This window comes from Chelonoidis abingdonii, chromosome 3 (assembly GCF_003597395.2).
Source record: "Chelonoidis abingdonii isolate Lonesome George chromosome 3, CheloAbing_2.0, whole genome shotgun sequence".
NCBI lineage: Eukaryota > Metazoa > Chordata > Testudines > Testudinidae > Chelonoidis > Chelonoidis abingdonii.
The window spans coordinates 201,754,932-201,772,076 of NC_133771.1; the positions used below are offsets into that span (position 1 = coordinate 201,754,932).

The 17,145-nt window shown below is 43.2% G+C and overlaps 1 protein-coding gene across 2 annotated transcripts in view; it reads right to left on the reverse strand.

Annotated features, from left to right (window-relative positions):
• The window catches only part of ACTR2 (actin related protein 2), a 49,480-nt gene extending 39,055 nt beyond the window's left edge, over positions 1-10,425 (reverse strand). Inside the window, exon 1 of one of the 2 annotated variants that reach the window (XM_032806541.2) lies at positions 10,323-10,425. In XM_032806541.2, the coding sequence (XP_032662432.1) occupies positions 10,323-10,370 (48 nt within the window). In that variant the 5' untranslated portion in view covers positions 10,371-10,425. The remainder of the gene's footprint in view (positions 1-10,322) is intronic. The other variant, XM_032806540.1, reaches the window with a different exon arrangement.
• Positions 10,426-17,145: the final 6,720 nt, after the last annotated feature.

The window sequence follows — 17,145 nt, forward strand, 5'->3', positions numbered from 1 at the left end:
GTATTCTGATCGGGCTGAATAGGTTGGAGCCCAAAATCTTTTTGCCAATGCACTTATTTCCATGAGTATCAGAGAGTCTGAAAAGCTATGAAGCCAGTCTAATTAATGGGGGAATAGAGCATCACAAGCCTATTATCCCAATCTGATCAAACATGCACTTTAATACAAAAATGCATGTGACCTCATATGCTTTTATATTAAATTACATGAACAGATGAGTACAATGGTCCCATTTAAAGCATCGGGAAAGTCAATTTGCCTTAACACAGCTGAGGTCACTCAAGTTTGATCAAGTAGGGGTATGTATTACTTTGGGAATCTGCTGGAGATGGAAACCTTATGGAACAATGAAGTGCATTATCGAAAGTGCTGTCTGCAATATGCAGGTAGAAAGAAGTGCTTTCCCCATAACTTATTTCCATGCTTCTAAGGTTTTGGATGGCTGGAGTGTGCCCTGCTGAAATGTTAAATGCCACTAAATGTAATTTTTGTTCACTAATGTCTTAGTTTTTTTATACAGGTGCACAGACTTCAGAAGCAGCTTCAAGGCTGATATGCCTTAGTAAACTGTGTGCCTGCCACACCTTATTCACAATCCTCCAGATTTAGCAGTGGTCAGCTGTAGGGAACTTCTATGAAGGAGTCTATGTAAATACTCACTTCCCAAAACACTCCATCAGAGCCTCTCATGGACTCCAGAAACTCCCCTCAGCCACAAGCAGCTGCAGCAGCACTATACCAGTAAATCTGCCTATTGCTTTCCCTCCACCCCCCCATGCCAGTATTAAGTAAACCTCTCAACCTTCAAAACACACCAACACGAGAGACCTGCAAGTGTGAAGGATGCCATGCTGGCCAAGACTACGTGTTGAAATGATCTCCAAAATCGAAAGCATGAGTCTTTATAGCTTGTGCTGGGTACAGGGCCAAGTTCTAAAGCTGAGGGCTGTCACAAACACTCATTCTCTGCAGACTGGGCAGAGGATGATATACAACACAGATACACCTACCAGGAGCGTGACAAAAGTTAAATGTGCAATAAATGAGTGAAAGGTGAAATGTTTGTTCTGGTGATTCATACACTTACAATCTACAAATCATCATAGTTTAAGTTCTACAATCCTGTTCTAAAGAGGTCTTTTCCCAGAGCAAGTCACACACAACCATACCTCCACATTGATCAGCAGCAAGGCTTGAACTGCTGCACCTTGACAGCTCCAGCTTAGGTCCTTATTATTTGAACTACAGGAGTAACTGCCAGTTCCTTTCTAGATCAGCCGAGAGAAGGACTTAACATGCAGTATCCCAGAGGGTTACACAACTATTTACTAGTCAGCAGCAGAATACTGATGATCAGGAATCCTGGGTTCTATCCCTGGCTCCGGAAGAAGAGTGGGGTTTACAGTACAGCTAAACTTATTTAGTTACTCTGAAAGGCAGTGAAGTACAGTGGATAAGAGCAAGGTTTGTCACATTAGAAACCTGGGTTCACAGTGTATTTGCATAAGCCTTCTGCTAACCTATTTAAAAACAGGGGAAAGGGAATTTTCAGCGGCTTGTCCCTCATCTTCTGGATTGGGGTTCATGGCCCCTTGGTCAATAATAAGTTTGGCAAGTCTCACAGGAATTTAAATAGCATTTAGATGAGACCTGAACTCTTGGTCTCCTCTTTCCCAGCTCAGGCAACCTTTCCCTAGGCCACAGGAAGATCTGGTGAATGAAGGTGGTCAGACTTTTTTTTAAAAAAGGATTCCTAGAAGTTAATTATGAGATTCATATTGCAGCACAGTTTTCATCATCAAATTTAAATTCAGCAGCTTCAGACTACTGAACTTATTTGACACTATGGCTACAAAGTTATAACACTTTATGTACTGACATATAGCTGATATTCTAGGATTCAGCACAAGGAGTAACAATGTCGCCAAAGAAAAAGGACCAGAGTGTTTTTGATTTCTTGCTAAACGAGTAAAAACGAAAAGTGAGACACTCGCCAGCAAAAAATAAAATAAAATCACAAACATCTATTTTTCAGCAGCTTATTACAACCCTTCCAGAACTTCAAACTATAAAACCAATACACTCAAAAAACTGTAATTAGTCAAGGATAATCCATTTTTCATTTTACTAAAAAACTCAAAGACCCCAGATATTTGCAATTCTTTCCACTGGCAAACAAACTCTCTAATGCAACCAAAATTGAGGTGTATGTTCCTTATGTTCCTTGGGGCAGTTATCAAATTCCAAGTTCAGCACAACTAAGTATATTGTAAACGTTTAACAGCAGTAACATTTAAATGCAACATCGCATCTTACAAAATAGTGAAGAACTATTCATAGAAAAACATCTTTGCAAGATGTACGTCATATATTATAATACACAGAACAAACGTCTATTGTACATATACTTACAAGCGTGTTTTAAGAATAGTTACTTAGTTTGCCTAGTGTGTGCAAGAATCCGGTGTATAAGAAATAATTTTACCATATATAGTTTCCTCTTCTTAGCATTGTGGTTCAAATTGGTGCTCTCACTTCCCACTGAGTCATCAAGCGGTAAGAACATACAGTGTATAAATATTCTTTCAAATAAAAATAAATACACACAGGCTACATCTGCTCACAAACCCGTCTTGAGACCAATTTTATACTGAACAATCTTGTACCTCATCAAGTCTCAATGTTAACATAGTTTAAAGTAGTGTAAATCTCTTGGACAAAAGAATTTTAAATATAATTAGGACAACACTCCAGACCTAAAGTAACTTACTTACTATTTGTTCTAAAGAAAAAGCATAAAATCTAGAATGTCTGAGGTGGATGATAAGACCCTACTGCTGACCTTATGAAAGGTCCTCCTACATTACATGTGTTGTGAAAACATATTTTTAAATTACCTTTTCTTAAAGACAGATTGCAATAAGATCCACAATAATCACATAGTACAGTAAGCATTACAAGAACTGCAGGTTTCCAATCAATTTATACAAGATTTTTAAAGAAGAAAATTAATGCATTTTGGCTACGATTGGTAAGGTAGTTCATACACAACATTTTATGTTATATTTCTGGAGTTTAACTACAGGCCAGTCAGCCTCACCTCAGTCCCTGGAAAAATCATAGAGCAGGTCCTCAAGGAATCAATTCTGAAGCACTTAGAGAGGAAAGTGATCAGGGACGGTCAGCATGGATTCACCAAGGGCAAGTCATGCCTGACTAACCTAACTGCCTTCTATGATGAGATAACTGGCTCTGTGGATGAGGGGAAAGCAGTGGACGTGTTATTCCTTGACTTTAGCAAAGCTTTTGATACGGTCTCCCACAGTATTCTTGCCAGCAAGTTAAAGTATTGCTGTTGAATGGATCAAGGTGGGAGAAGCTGGCAATCATCGAGCTAAGGGTAGTGATCAAAGGTTAGTGGCAGCAGTATCAGAGAGGTCCAAGGGTGTCTGAGGCCGGTTTTTGTTTAATATCTCATTAATGACCTGAGGATGCGTGGACTGCACATGAGCTCAGCAGTTGCAGAGACAGAATGGGAGGAGCGGTAATCATTGAGGTAGGGATAGGATACAGAGGATCTAGACAAATTAGAGGATTGGGCCAAAAGAAATCTGATGAGGGTTCAACAAGGAAAAAGTGCAGAGTCCTGCACTTAGGACGGAGGAATCCCATGCACTGCTACAGACTAGGGACGGAGTGGCTAGGCAGCAGTTCTGCAGAAAAGGACCTAGAGGTTACAATGGACAAGAAGCTGGATAAGAGTCGACAGTATGCCCTTGTTGCCAAGAAGGCTAATGGCATTTTGGGCTGTATAAGTAGGAGCATTGCCTGCAGATGGAAGGACATGATCATTCCCTTCTATTCAACATTGGTGAGGCCTCATCTGGAGCACTGTGTCCAGTTTTGGGCCCCACACTACAATAAGGATGTGGAAAAATTGGAAAGAGTCCAGCGGAAGGCAGCAAAAATTATTAGGGGGCTGGAGCAATTGACTTATGAGGAAAGGCTGAGGGAACTGGGATTGTTTAGTGTGCAGAAGAGAAGAATGAGGGGGGGATTTGATAGCTGCTTTGAACTATCTGAAAGGGGGTTCCAAAGAGGATGGATCTAGACTGTTCTCAGTGGTACCTGATGTTAGAACAAGGAGTAATGGTCTCAAGTTGCAATGGGAGAGGTTTAGGTTGGATATTAGGAAAAACTCTTTCACTAGGAGGGTGGTGAAGCACTGGAATGGGTTACCTTGGGAGGTAGTGGAATCTTCTTCTTTAGAGGTTTTAAAGGTCAGGCCTGACAAAGCCCTGGCTGGGATGATTTAGCTGGGAAGTGGTCCTGCTTCGAGCAGGGGGCTAGACTAGATGACTCCTGAGTGGTCCCTTCCAAACTTGATATTCTATGAATGCTAAATCATAGTGTATTCATTCATCTTATCATGAAAATATTTTATTTAAAATAAGGCAGCTTTGTCTATCATAGTATAACATTGATAGTGAAAATTTATGGCTTTAACTCAATTTATGGCTCAATTTATTCTTCTCAAAAACTGGGTTTTTCTTATGTTGAAAAATTATTTTTCTGACATAATTTAGGTTACAGACCTAAATGATATCAAGTAATTATTCCCCTAACCTGCTAAAATTAAGCATGTTTCTAGGACTACTTATATGTTAAAATTAAGCATTTGCCCAAGGGACTGTCTACACACAAAAATGATACCAGTATAGTCAGTACAAAGCTGTTTCACACTGGTACATCTGTTCCCATACAGAAAGGGGAATAAGCAGCACTTGTATAATGGTGTCCACACTAGGAATTCTATGGATAGTTACTTCAGTTTATCAAAAATCAATCACATCCCTAACCAAAATAGTTACACTTGTACAAAAACTGTGCATAGACCAGGCCTAAGTGACTGAAGTTTGGACCAAAAACAAAAGCAGTTATTTTACTATAGTTCATTTCAAGTATGCAGTATAAGTAAGTCATGGTCATTGTCTCCATAATTAACATATTCCAACAAATTTACAAATAAACACGATAAAGAGACAGATCCTGAGAGCATCTAAAACTCCCATCGAAATCAACCTCTCAGGATCAGGCCCTCAAGAGCTTTAAGGGTTTATAAAGATAACCTGCAAAGCATTCTTCTGACATTTCTGTATGATATATAGAGATGATCTAATGGTTTTAGGCTCTGCCATTCCAAAAACAAACAAACAAACAAAACCCCTAACCTTTGAAGTATTGGAATTGTCAAATCTGGCCTCTTTCCCTAATTTTCCTGGAGCACTTTCTTGGAGGTTTCAGATGTTTATTGTGAGAGACCATGTTTTAATTTACATGGCAGGGATGTTGAAACTTTAACAAAGATATCCTTTGTCTCAAATGCTCATTAGTCTTTGGCGTTAAGTGGGTGTTAAGACTTCCTTTTTGTAAGTCATTTCCTTCCCAGTTGCTTGACTCAAAGGCTCTGTCTCTTGCTGATGTCAGTTTCACTAGTTTAAAGTCCATTTTGGTCAATTTCACAATCATAGGATTTTAAAAAATATAAATTTCATTATTTCAGCTATTTAAATTTGAAATTTCATGGTATTGTAATTTTAGGGGTCCTGACCCATAAAGGAGTTTTTTGTTGTTGTGGTTTTGTTTTTTTGGTTCTCTCTCTTTTTGGGGGGGCGGGGGAGGGGGGAGAGTCACAAGGTCATTGCAGGGGAATTTGTGGTACTGCTACCCTTACTTCTGTGCTCCAGATGGCAGCGGCACTCCCTTCAGAGCTGGGCAGCTGGAGAGCAGCAGCTGCTAGCCAGGAGCTCACCTCTGAAGGCAGAGCCATCACCAGCAGCACCACAAAACGAAGGATAGTATGGCATGATAGTGCTACCCTTACTTCTGCTCTGCTGCTAGCAGGACACTGCCTTCAGAGCTGGGTGCCTGGCTAACAACCGCTGCTCTCCAGTCACCCAGATCTGAAGGCAGCTCAGAAGCAAGGGTGGCAATACCCCCCTAAAATAACTTTTGTGACCCTCCTGCAACTCTCTTTTCAGTCAGGACCCTCAATTTGAGAAATGTCTCCCCTGTGAAATCTGTATAGTATAGAGTAAAAGCACACAAGAGACCAGATTTCACGATCTGTGATGCGTTTTTCATGGCCAGGAATTTGGTAGGGCCCTATATATCATCAACCAACATAGCGGTAAAGGTGCTAAACAGTACTTACATTATGCGTTAAAGACGGTTTCAAGTGATGTTAGCTCACTTGAGTTACCTTATGTGTTTTTAAAGCGCACCTCTTTTCCTACGGCTTGTCTACACTTACAGCACTGCACTGTTCTAGAGCTTAGTGAAGACACTACCTACATTGATAGGACAGCTTCTCCTGTCAACACAGGTACTCCACTTCCCTGAGAGGCGGTAGCTATATTGACAGGAGAAGCCCTCCAGTCAACATAGTGCCATCTACACTGGGAGTTGGGTCAATATAACTGCGTTGCTTAGGGGTGTGAGTTTTCCATATGTTTGTAGCGTAGACCAGAGCCTCATCTTGACAGGTTCATAAAGTCTTTCCAGGTAGACAAAAACTGAATTTCTAATGAGAGCGGAAAAACCAAAGCCCCACAACCTTTCAGGCCTTCTTTACCAAAAAAGGGAAAAGAGGAGAGAAACCCAATTTTTGGCACTCTGCAGTTTACAGCTCTAAGTCTGTAACTAAAAGTTTTAAAGAGTTACTCTGTGTTTTAGTGATCTAAAGAGACAAGGTGCATGAGGTAATATCTTTGATTGGACCAACTTCTGCTGCTGACAGACAAGCTTTCAAGCTCCATAGAGCTCTTCTGGTTTGGGAAAGTTACTAAGGGGTTGCCTATACTTAGAGTGCTGCAGCGACTTAGCTTAGTGAAGATGCTATCTACGCCAAGGGGAGAGGTTCTCCTTTGGCGTAGTAGGTACTCCACCTACTGCAGAGGCGGTAGCTATGTTTAGAGGAGAAGCCTTAGGATTGACCTTGCACTGTCTACACCAGGAGTTAAGTCAGTACAACTATGTTGCTCCATACCCCTGAGTAACATAGTTATATCAACATAACTTTGTAGCGTAGACCAGAGCTCAGAGTATCACAGCTAAACACAAGATGGAACAGACTGTTAAGCATACGTAGTTAATACATATTTCAAGGGACCATTCGAAGTGAAATGGCCCGTTTCCTCTCTATGACTAGAGGGGTGTTAAGGAAGGGGAGGGGTTGTTAATGGATTATAGATTGTTGTAATAAGCCATAAATCCAGTGGTCTGATCTACACTATAGAATCAGATTGACACAAGGCAGCTTACACTGACCTAACTACATACGTATCTACACAAAAATTTGTTGTTGCTCCCGCTGATGTAACTCACCAGCTACACCAACATAGGGCTTGTCTACACATAAAGCCACTGCGATGCTTCTGGCGAAAACACTCTATGCCAACAGGAGAGAGCTCTCCTGTCAGTATAATAAAACCACCTCTATGAGAGAACATCTCCTGCCAACATAGCGCTCTCCACACTAGCAATTATGTCAGTGTAATTTATGTCGCTCGGGGTTGGGGGATTATTCACACCCCTGTGCAACATAAATTATGCTGACATAAGTGGTACTGTAGGCATAGCTTAGGCCTTATCTACACTATACAGCTGTCATCAAAAGTCAGATTGCATTGATAAAAAGTGGTGAAAGTGTACACGCAACAATGCTCTTCCCACCGATTTAGCTCTCCTGCTTTGCTGACATAATAAAACCACCTTGACAAGCGGCACAGAGCTTTTTGCGACAAAGTTGGAGCAATGCCATGTCAGTACAGACAGCGCACTTGCTCCTGTCACCCTAAGTGGCCTCCAGGTGGTGTCTCACAATGCTCATCATGATGGCTCTGGTAAGTAGTTCCTCCTCTGCTGCCTGAAGCCAGGTACGCAGGCATGCACCCCCGTCCCTTTGAAGCCCCAGGAATTTTTGAAATTCCGTTTCCTGTTTGCTCTGCGTGGACAACCCACATCATATATGTTCCCAGCTGACCATGCCGGCTTTCACACTCCCACCTGGAGTACACCAGAGTTGCTGCATTTGTTGGGTGCGTTGGGAGAGGAAGCTACGCAGTTGCAGCTCCGATCTAGCCATAGTATCTTGACACCTAGGAACACATTGCTCATGGTATAGATGAGATGGGGCACAAAAGGGACATGCAGCAGTGCCGTGACACACACATACACACCATGTAATTACTGCAGGAGTTGTATGACCATGTAAATTAGGTTAACTTCATTTTGTAGCACAGACATGACCAGTGTCTCTGTTTCAGTCCATGATTTTTAGCATCTAGCAAAGTTATGAACTTAAGCTCACAGGCTCATCTTTTGAAAGTGTTGTGCAGGTTTCCTCTGAGGATAAGAACTGACAGAGTGATCACTTTGTGAAAAGTGTTTAGTCATAATGATATGATGTTTTTGTCTTTTATCATTTTCTTGTCAGAGTTCATTAGGAGCAGAGTGATTGACTGGTTCTAGCCACACTTATAGTTTAGTGAGCTAAAGTTATTTAACATAAACCAACCTCTGTTTTCTGCCCTCATCACTGAACAGATTTTTTTGAAGACACTCCAAGAAGATAGGCTAGCCTGCATGCTAAAATAAACAATGCAGGAGCATTAACAATAATTACCAATATTAGAGGCTACTTTAGTCTAAAGCCAATCAATTTTTTTATTAGTTTCCAATACCTCATTCTGCCTGTAAAAGCACAACTCACAGTAAGAAAATCTTTCAGCTCTAAATATTCTCATTCTCTTTATCCTCTTTTTATACACACTATATTTAATATTATACACAGACACACCAAGAAATCCCATCAGTAGTCAATTTTAGCCTATGAGAGATGTGAGCTACTGGGCTTAGTGGACAAGCATCCACATTACCCCAAAACAGCACAGTGAGCACTGATGTGCTCCCAAGGGTGGAGAGGCCCAGAGCACTGAGTTACTCTGTTGTTCTTTGGCTGCATCTATACTGTAAAAAATAATCAGACAGGTAGTTTGCCCCCAGCAAAACCCTGCTTATGGTGGCAGCAATAAAAGCTACAGCTGATGGGGGCAGAAGCCTTTTTACCATCTCAGAACTGCCCAACTCCCGCTGCGCTGGCAGTAGCCTAGGGAGCTGCTCCAGCTCCACATTACAGAACTTTTTCTGCTTTGGTATGGGATGCCAGGGCGGGTGGTGGGTTGGTACTGGGAGGTGAAAGAGATCCCGTCTAGGGGAGCCCCCAGGTAGTGGGGAGGGAGAGGTCCATGGGGCTGTGGAGCTCTGGGGGATTTCCATGTGGATGGGTTGTGGTCCTTTAGGGGAGTGAGATGGGAGGAAATTCACTTGGGCAGGATGCAGAACTCTAGGGCTACAGGAGGGTTTATCTATGGGGCGGGTTGTGGAGTTGGGAGGAAGGCAGGTCGGTGCAGGGAGAGGGAAGGAGATCATGGGAAGGGGGAGGGAACAGGTCAGTTCCGGGAGGGGAAAGGAGATCTGCAGGTGGGGGAGGCCAGTGCCGAGAGGGGGAAGAGGATCTTGTCAGGGGAGGGCAGTGCCAAGGGGAGGGGAGAAGATTCGGGGGGAGAGGGGGGTCAGGCCGGGGCCAGGATGAAGATTCAGTAGGACCAGGTAGGCCAGGAAGGAAGAAAATCACATGGGGAGGGCAGGTTGGGAGATGGGGGGCAGTAAGGGGAAGGAGATCCTGGCCAGGGGTGGCGGGGGCAGGCCGGTGCGGGGCAAAGGAAGGAAATCCTGCCCCCCCTACCCTCCGGGATGAAGACTCCGTAGGACCAGGCAGGTCGGGAGGAGAGAAAGATCCCAGCAGAGTGGGAGGGGCGGGCGGCAGGCCAGGAACGAAGGAAATCTCACGTGGGGGGGGGGCCCTGAGGGGAAGCGGATTCTGCCCCGAGGTCCTATTGACAATGCCAGGGGAAGCGGGCGGGCAGCAGGCCGGGAGGAGAGGAAGATCCCGGCGGCTAGGCGGCGCTGGGAAGAGGGGCATCCCACTCGGGGAGGAGAGGAGGGGAAGGAGATCCCGGCTGCGTGAGGCGGGCAGCCGGCCTGGGCCAGAACAGGGAGGGGATCTCGCCCGGCGGGGAGTCTCTCAAGCGGCCCCTTCCCCGCTCCGCCCGCAGCGAGCTGTGCCGAGTGACAGGCGCTGGGGGTGGCCCCGCTGCCGGCCGGCCGGCGCCCCGGGGAGCTGGGCCCGTCGCTGCTCCTGGAGCTCGCGGGGGAGCCGGAGCCCCAGTCCCTGCCCGGCGCCCCGCCCGGCCGCTCACCCCGGTGCCGTTGTCGCACACCACCACCTTCCTGCCCAGCGCGTCCATGCTCCGCTCCGCGTGCGTCACCCGCTGCCGCCCGCCGTCTGCGCTCAGCGCTGACTGACGCGCCACCGCCTCCAATCAGCGACCGGCTCGGCGCTGCCGCCTGCAGTTCCCGCTGCGGTCCGACCCCTTGGGGCGCGCCGTCTGGCGTCGGGTCCGTTGCCGTCGTGGTTGTCATGGCGGTGGCGGCTCCTCGTGCAGGGCGCGGGCTGCTGGCTGCGGCCCGGAGGGTGTGAGAGGTGAACGGGGCCGGGCCGCAGCCAGCAGCCCGCGCCCTGCACGAGGAGCTGCTACCGCCATGACAACCACGTCGCCCCCGCCATGACGCCCCCGCGACATACAAATAGCTGCTCCGCCCATGGCACCCCCGCCCCCAAGGCACCCCCGCCCCATGGGCACCTCCCCTACCCCATACACACACACAGCCTGCATCTACCCCCCCAGGCACTGCTCTGCCCCAGCCCTCCCATACACGTAGCCCCACCACGCCCCTCGCAGACACCTCCCACCCCCATACACACAGCTCCAATACTGCCCCGTGTCACCCTTGGCTACCCCCACTGCCCCAGCCTGACACAACCGCCATCCCCATGGGCATCCTGCCCCCATTGTCACCCCTGCACCCCCAGAGATACCCCCTCCCGCCACCTGACAACCCCCACGTCTGTGGGCACCCCTGTCCCCCATGGTCACCCCTCTACCTCAGCCTGAGACAACCCCCATCCCCATGGACATGCCCTCTTTGGCCCATAGCTCCATAATCCCCCCACATACAGTGGCCCAGAGTGCCACAGCCCCTCCCTTCCCCCCCGAGTGCTCCCATAGATACACCCTCCTACTGCCCTACAGTTCTACATCGCACTCTCGTAGAATTCCTTCCATCCCACTGCCCTAGAGGGCCACAACCCATCCCCATGGAAATCCCCTACTGCCCCAGAGCTCCACAGTGACTCACCCCTGTGGACCTTCCCCCCACCCCCACTGCCTGAGAGCGCCTCATCCCCATGGACACCCCCTGCCCCAGAGTTCCACAACACACCCATATTCAAACAGTCCCTCTACAACACTCCTCCCTCATAAATCAAATACCTAGGAAAAATGACTAGGTCCTCTGAGTTATTTAGGTATCTGCAAACCTAAAAGATCCCCTTCTACTCATTTGAAAAATATGGAATGAAGTCATCAGGCATGTTCTAACAAGGAACTAGGTGAGGCAAGGCACCTTATGTATAATCAGAAATAGTTTGTGTTATCAGTATATTAAATCCAGTCTTTAGTTGAGCTCAATACAGGCAAAGGGAGGGATAAATGATCCTTTTACTGAACATGTTTCCATGACAGTTTCATTTTCTGATGCTTTACATATAATGAACTTATTAGACTATTCATTTCTGTTGGTTATAAATATAAAGTGACACAATGGCAAGTTTTAAATAACTACCTTTATATAGTTAAAAGGACTTTGGTATGTTTACCCTTTTGGTACAATTTTTACTCTCTCATATCTACAATATCCTCTTAGAAATCTATAAATAGAATGTCCTTCCTTAACAGTTTTGTGCTTTTCTGCTTGGCAAACATTTTGCATTTTTCAGTGGGCTCCAAATAACGAATGAAATAAACATGTTTTCTTACTTTGCTTCTTAACATCTGCTTTTCTTGCACACCCCAAATTCCCCTTGACTTCAATGAAATTTTTGGATGGATAAGAAATGTCTGGAAATGTCAGGCCAACATTGGAGGTAGTGTTTTCTAGTTAAACATAGTGAAGGGCACATAAGCACAATTTGGGGGTGGGTTTGGGAGGGTCCTAAATAAATAGTGGCCATTGTGTTGTTCTTTGATGCCTTTAAAATGCTAAATTTTTAAGTGCAATCTTGGGGAACATTCAGATTTTTTAAAAAATCAGAATTTGGGTCTAATACTTAACAGGTTTTTAAACTAATTATGTGCAGATTTTGAGAATGATGAAGAGACAGGGAGTTATGTAGTAGGATGAGGAGGCTACCCAAGCAAAGATGGAATAATTCAGTGTGATACAGCTATAATGGAAGGGCCGCATCCTGGTCATTTTGGAGCAGCAGCAGCTTTGACTGGGCATGACCGTACATTTATTTATAAATGTATATATATGTGTATTAATGTATACTTTTAAAAAAATGTATGAAGTCTTGGGATAAAAGTGAGGGCCTTAAAGTTAGAACTGTGCAAATAACTAATTTTTTGGTTTGCTAGTTAGCTGAACTGAAATTTGTTTAAAAAAAAAGTTTCAGGTTGACTTGAAAGCTTTAGTACTTTTTGGTGAACTGACAGTTTAAAAAAAATTGTTTTTGACTTGAAATGAAATGTTTGATTTTTTTTAACTTTTTAAAAATGAAACAGGTAAACTTAGTTTTGAAACAAACTTGAAACATTTCTTTTAGAATATGTCAAAACATGCAATTTGGGGGAAATTTTTTTTGGAGGGTTTGGTGGAGAAGGGTTGACCAAAACAGTTCGGGGAATTTGACATGAATTTAAAAAATGTTTTGTTTGACCCAAATGTGCATTTTATGGTGAAAAAAGTTTTGTCTGAAAAATTTCACTCAGCTCTACTTGCAGAACTGATTTAGAGCTTTTTTTTTTAATGGAAACCTAACGCCTATCAATCCTGAAATATTAACTAGCAACTGAGGCTAACACCACTCAACTCATTTACCCATAAGGTAGTGTGATTTAAAATACAACACCAAAACCAAACTCAAGATTTATCTTATCAGAGCCATGTATTTTCAATATTACTTTATAGTGTAGAATACCTTTTTTGAGGTCAAAGGGTCTAGGGCAGAAAAATCTGGCAGGAGAAAACCTAGGAATATATCAAGTTAGGGCAAAATATTAAGCGTGCAGTGTAAATTTGGTCTGTATCTAGTCTGTGTTCGTTATGTTTAGGGCAAGATAGAAGCTCTAATATCTAGTTGTTTTGGAGGTCATATAAAAAAAATCAAAAGATTTTTTAAAAAAATAATACCCTTCCTAATCTTGGAACCTAATATTTGTATATGTCTTTGTTTTAATTTTAAGTATTTTAGCCCTTGTTTTTGTTGTTGCGCTGATTTAGAAAATATAACCATTGCATAAAAATTGTGTAAAAATGTAATTTTCATTCTGAAAAAGAATCGGAACACCACTTGCTGTAACTGATAAAGTCATGGAGACAACTACCTACTGTATGCTGGTTAGAAAGGGTGCTGTGGCTTTTGCAAGAGAACAAGACTTCACAATAGAAGATAATAAAAACCTAATGACTAAGCAGAGTGCTGAAGCTTATCAGATAATGTACTACAGCTGACCTGTATTGATATGAATGGATTTTCATGGACTTTCATATTAAGAGGTCTCTCTGAGCTATCTTGATATGCATACATACACACAGAAACTATTCTAATGTGAATGGGAGTTACCTGCACACATAAACAGGAGAATAAACTCTAAAAGACAGATTCTCTGCTGTCCCAGAGTTCTTCGCTGTACTAAATGAAAAGGGGGTGCAGAGAGCTCCCTTAATATTTTTATCAGCCCCAACCTAGTTCAGAACAGTGTGCAAGTTGTTATAAATGCTGCCATTTGGTAATGGTTACTAAAAGACTGTCTGTAAGCTTGGAGTTAATGGAGCACAGTACCCTGCAGCTGCACCACTACCATCCCTGTTCCAACCCTTGTCCCCACTCCTCACCATATCCTTTACAGCTGAGGGTGCAGGGGTGCATGGAAGCTGCATACACTTGCTCTTTGCCTGCTCTGGAGTTGAGGCCATTTTCTACCCACTTTGAGCAGAGTTGGGGAAGAGAATCAGCACTTGAAGTGTTAACAGGAAATGTTTCCGTATCAAACTAGTCTTCATAGCTTTGATCTTTTTTTTTCCACTGTGCTGTATTATTCTGCTGCCAAGATTAACATATTAATACAAAAGAACCTCATTAATCTAAACTTCACTAAACAATACATTTTGTAGTCCACATAAAACTACCCCTAAAATTGACTATACATTACATAGGATTGGGTGGACTGTAAAATAGTATATAAAACAAGTCTGAAATGTTCAGCAAGTGCGACTACTTACAATTTTTATAAGCCATTTGACAGAAAGGGTGGCTCCTCCTGCCCTAGCAGATTATGGCCACCTCATTACAATAAAACATCTCTGAGTTTCTCAAATGTCAAAAATCCAAATTGCCATGTTAACAACCACTTGTTTGTGGCCCAAAAATTGTGTTGAAACCAAAAGTTATGAAATCCTGTTTTTGGCTGAAGTTTCTGAATATCTTCTGAGACTATTGTAATGTTGGAGTATATCTCTATTGTATTTTGCCAATATAGTTTCATGTTTGCTTGCTGAATGCCATTTTTGTTGTAGATGAATGTGTTTTCTTTGTACTGAAATTACTTATAACTATTATGAGAAAAATAAAGAGAAGGACTTTGATCAGAATTTTAAATGTAACTGATTTTTCTTTCTCAGTTACGCTAATTCTGGTTGGATGAGCTTAACTAATTCTGCTGGAAGGAGCTTAACTGCCCAAAACCTTTTTGTGGAAATGGCAATGTTCTTTTGTAGATCCAACCATATGATTCTAGAGATAGAGACTTTGACATCTAATAAAATATATATTTACATGTGGAGGGGGAAAACATCTTTAACATTTCTTTGTGGGGTGGTATGACAGGGGGCTTGACACGAACTGCTGAGCCAGCCCTCTGTCATTAGGGAGGGAAATTGGAGCTGGCTAGAGAAAGTTGTGCCTGATTGGCAAAGGGGAAACAGCTGCCAGGTGGTTAGCCTGGGGCTGCATAAAAGCCTCAGAGGAAGGCTAGCAAAGGGGGAAGTCAGAGAGTGGAAGCTTGTCTCTTGTGGTTGCAGAGCCTGGGAAGTCCTTTAGACTGAAACCCCCATGCTGTGTATGGTGAGAAGAGGGTGGGATTTCACGCTGTAAATAAACTGCTCCAGTGATTGCTGAGCCAGAAGGTCTCTGAGTGGTTTTTGGAGCAGAGGCAGGAGCAAAGGGGGCCCTGCTATGCCCTGTTACAGGTGGGGAAAACTTTCTTTTCTAGCCCTCAGGAGTTGACTCTCCACTGCCTTGCACACTCTGTAGTTATTTAGACCTGTACAAAGTGCTACCAAATTAGATTTCTCCACTCGCTTTTGCCAGTGGTAGCATTTTACACTCACTTTTTACAGGGGTAAAATACATGAGCTCCCAGAAGTGGAGAATGAGGCAGCCTCAGGTCTGATATGAAGTCAGTGGAACATCTGGGTATTCATAACCTCTGAAAATCAGATCCTAAATGTCTAAAATTTGGCAACCAAAAACGGAGGTACCCAAAATAAGATAATTCTTTTGAAAATGTAGTCCCAAGTGACTACAGTCATAGAGGGAGTCTGCAGCAGAGCCAGGAATCTGACTCCCTAGTCCTGTGGTTTAACCACAAGACCAACCTTCATCTCCAGATAACAGCAGATATCTTTCAAATATGAATTTTCAAATTAATCCACACCATATAAAGAATAACATTTTAACATGATTCACTGATAATTGAGTCCTAGTAACCTAACTATCTTCTCTCCTCAAATCAAAAAAAGGGGTTTTGGTTTTTGAAATCTGTTTACTCTGCTACTGTGAAATCCACTGAGAGGAACAGACATTGCATTTAACAGCTCCATTCCTTCTGTTACCCTTCTTCACTTTTCAGCATGTAAGAATGACTTTAAAATTCAATTTTGTAAACACTTTACCTCGCTAAAAATGTAACTGTGAAATACTCTGATTCAGGAGAAAAAACGTTGTTATAAGATCTCTGATTTTGAGACTATCCCTTATTTTATTTTTTTAAAAAATTGTTGGAATATTTAGAAAAAATTTCAGAGGACATTACCTTAAATAATAGTAATTTTGATGAATTATTTGATTATTCTGTATTAAAAATGTGGTAAGTACTGGAATTAGAGGTCATTAAGAGTCAAACTGGCTTACGTATGTACATAAACGTATAAGGATAAAAGTTTCTATCAGCAGCAGCAAGGATACTTTGGTGAAGTGATAATTGTGTGCTGACTAGCATCCCGAAACGCTTCCCAGAGAGACATGATACAAGAGCTGGTATAAATTTTAGTGAAGACAATCAAGAAAAAATTCTGCCCTTACAATTGCAAGTGCAGATGGCCCTTGACAGTAAAATTGGTATGGTTCTACTGGTCAAGGACATGCTGTATCCACCACATGGAGTCATGCACAGAGAAGGATTGGGGACGATGGAAGTGTTGGAAGCCTTTAAGGCTGAGATATATTGTTATGTATTTGTGTACATGGGAGAAGAAAGACATTCTGTGCATATTGGAGTCTAGAAAGTGGGAGTCTCAATAATCAGAACAAGAGAAGATGAAGATATAGACAAGGATTTCAGAACACATTGATTCAAGAAAGTAGAGCACGTAGGCAGTGTCACCAAAATGGTGATAGGTTGACTTGCAGATACATAGTAAATAGGCTGCATGGAAGAGTTTGGGAAGGAAAGAATCCTATCTCCTCCCTCAGCTTGGGAGCAGGTTGCAGAAGGGTTATAAGCCTCTACACATGGGTTTTAGTTGGTGGATCCATCTATATGTGGGGTCTACCTCCTTTTTGTGGGGGTCCACAGCAGGCAGTCCTGCAGGTCCCTAATTTCTTTGCACAGTAGAACTTTTCTGGTTCTATTGTCTTTAGGAGGCTCCATGTGATCTGGGCAGGTTGTGCCCCATGTA